The sequence below is a fragment of the Gigantopelta aegis genome, unplaced genomic scaffold (assembly GCF_016097555.1).
Source record: "Gigantopelta aegis isolate Gae_Host unplaced genomic scaffold, Gae_host_genome ctg2489_pilon_pilon, whole genome shotgun sequence".
NCBI lineage: Eukaryota > Metazoa > Mollusca > Gastropoda > Neomphalida > Peltospiridae > Gigantopelta > Gigantopelta aegis.
Window position 1 is genome coordinate 69,250 of NW_024532937.1, and position 2,570 is coordinate 71,819.

The 2,570-nt window shown below is 41.2% G+C and overlaps 1 protein-coding gene across 1 annotated transcript; it reads left to right on the forward strand.

The window, feature by feature from the left end:
* Positions 1-881: 881 nt before the first annotated feature.
* LOC121391458 (RNA-binding protein MEX3B-like) lies at positions 882-2,378 on the forward strand (the record flags this gene model as incomplete). The annotated part of the gene is given in 5 exon segments (XM_041523088.1): positions 882-1,118; positions 1,274-1,343; positions 1,346-1,503; positions 1,505-1,855; positions 2,173-2,378. Coding segments are annotated over 5 exon segments (1,022 nt in total), but the record flags the coding sequence as incomplete, so codon positions are not given.
* Positions 2,379-2,570: the final 192 nt, after the last annotated feature.

Here is a 2,570-nt window from a genome sequence, read left to right on the forward strand (position 1 = left end):
ATCTTTCTCGTATGTTAGAAAGACAACTTCAAAGATCAACAGTAAACTAATATGTACAAACTGTTAGAAATAAATTATCTTTGAGTAATAGGTTATGTGTGGTGTTCTGATGAGTCTAAAAGGTCAACCTATAGTCCCTGTGCATGTAGAGGGATGCCAGTACAGGGAACATATCAGGAGAAACACATCATATTACCATTATCAAATAATTTACCTCGAATACCACTTTTACCAGGCAGTAGTAATGCATCATCATCCTCCAACAATCTGCAAAAGTTTCACTTCATCTTGGAAATCAGGTAAGAGATTGTTTGATAAAATGATTAATAGATATAATAGCTGTCTTTTCTATATAGTTTATGGATTCTGGCAGTTTAAAAATGGCTACAACACTGGTGCCATCTTTTTTAAATGTCACTGCAACTTTACAACATTTCTAATTCATGTTTAGTCAATAAAGTACATTGATTGTTCTGGTACATTCATTTTTATTGTCTAAAAAACCAATGTGCATTTGTGGCGCCAGGGAGGTGTGGCTACTGCACTAAAATGTTAATATAAGAGTACTCGTGGAGTGATTTATCAAAAAAATAACATCGCAAGTTGAGTGGCTTTGCTGTTCATTGCTGTGAAGTGTCCGACTTGTGCGTGTGTGGACTCGTTGTCATTATCTGCAGAAACTTTCTGGCATTTCTTTTGGTGAGTTAGCTACCGTCTCGTTTCATCTTTCTCTAGTGTTCATGATATTGTCACTGGTCATCAACGAATCACTAATAACCTTTATATTAATTACTGGATGAAATCAGTCGCTGCTCTAAACTGCAACTCAGTCTACTGTAGTTATTCGATCGTTTTGTCTTTCTCTTACAGATCTATGAAAAATGACGACTGAAGTGGCTACTCGACCTATCATGGAGAACAACCAAGCTCTTCAGACTGCATTAGAGTTGTCTATGCTGAACCTAAGCAATTCGACTGTGGTCGATGATCAGGCGTTATGTTGGCATGTATGGCGACGAGTCTCCTGGATTGCCTCGAACTCCTCGCTCTCTGAACGTCACCCCAGTGTGTTGCTGTGCCCAGCTTCTGAACATGTCGCAGAGATCGTTGGAAGACAAGGTTTGTGACAGTAGTGATCAATAGATCATAGTGTCGTAAAAGTAGTGCTGAATTAAACATTGTGATAGAATAACTGTGCCTATATACATAGATTCTCTAGGGAGATAGTCATGTATAAATTCTAACTTATGAATTTACTCTTTCTCTTTTCTGTGGATGTAAAATCAAAGCGCTTAGAGCTAAAACCAACACTTACATAAAGACGCCCGTCCGTGGCGAAGATCCAGTTTCGTCATTACTGGTCGGCCAGAGGACGTCTCCTCCGCTAAACGAGAGGTACTAGCTGCAGCGGAACATTTCACGCAGATCAGAGCATCTAAGAACAATACTGGACCTCGTCAATCTCCAACTTCCAACTCCCCAGACCTTGACAAAGTTTCTGCCTTCTTTTAAAGTTCCCTATAGAGTCGTTGGTTTGGTTGTGGGACCCAAAGGAGCTACCATTAAAAGAATCCAGCAAATTACCAACACACATATTGTTACTCCATCCAGAGATAAAGAGCCTTGTTTTGAAGTCTCTGGCAAAGCTGAGGATGTTGAGAGGGCAAAGAAAGAAATTGAGAGCTACATTGCTATGAGAACTGGAGGCTGTCATGATTCTGACAATGATTCTGACTACAGCTCTTCAGTCATGTCGCCATCTTTGGAAACTGTGTTTACTCCACCTTCTTCCCTCGGACGTAAACCTTCTGATGGTAGCAGCAAACTCATGCAGCAGTTCAGCCCTCGTTCGTCAGCTAGTCCACCTGCTATCACTCTGTTTATGGCGTCGAGGTATTGGATGGATTCTCAAATGTCCATCTTCACCAGGGGCTGAACCTGCTACACGTTTCCCCTCTCTAGTGCCATTTTTGGAGGTTCCAGAGGATTTAGTCAAAGCAACTCCTTTAACGCAACTGAAACTCCTTTTCCTTTGGAACCTCCGCCCCTCTCTGCTCTGTCTGTCATTCAAAGATGTTTGATTTTGGAGCATGAGAGAGAGCCTGAAGCAAGATCCTCCAAGCCCAACTTATTCATGTGGATCTCTAACTCGTCTGATGGAATGGCCGTTAGTTCTCCAAAACCCCTCCCAAACTACCATTACGTCTCTGTGGGGTCTGTAGGGAGAAAGATGTGGTTGCAGCACTTGTTCCATGTGGACATAGCCTCTTCTGTTCATCTTGTGCTCAAAATGCTGCTCCATCACAGGGGTGTGTCCAGTCTGCAACACCTCAAGTCACTTCAATGTTACGACTCTATCTCATTAAAAGTTTCATCAGGTAGCTCACTGCCTCCCTCAACCAACTTCACTCATCTCCTCCGTGCAATATATAATAGGGTTTTCTTTCCAACATTTCTTTTCTATATCCCCTAAGGTCGTAAGTCTTTTCACTCAAAAATATTTTCCACTTTCTTTAACATTTTATGCAATAATGTATAATAAGCTAGACCCAAAAATGCTGAAAAAAGTT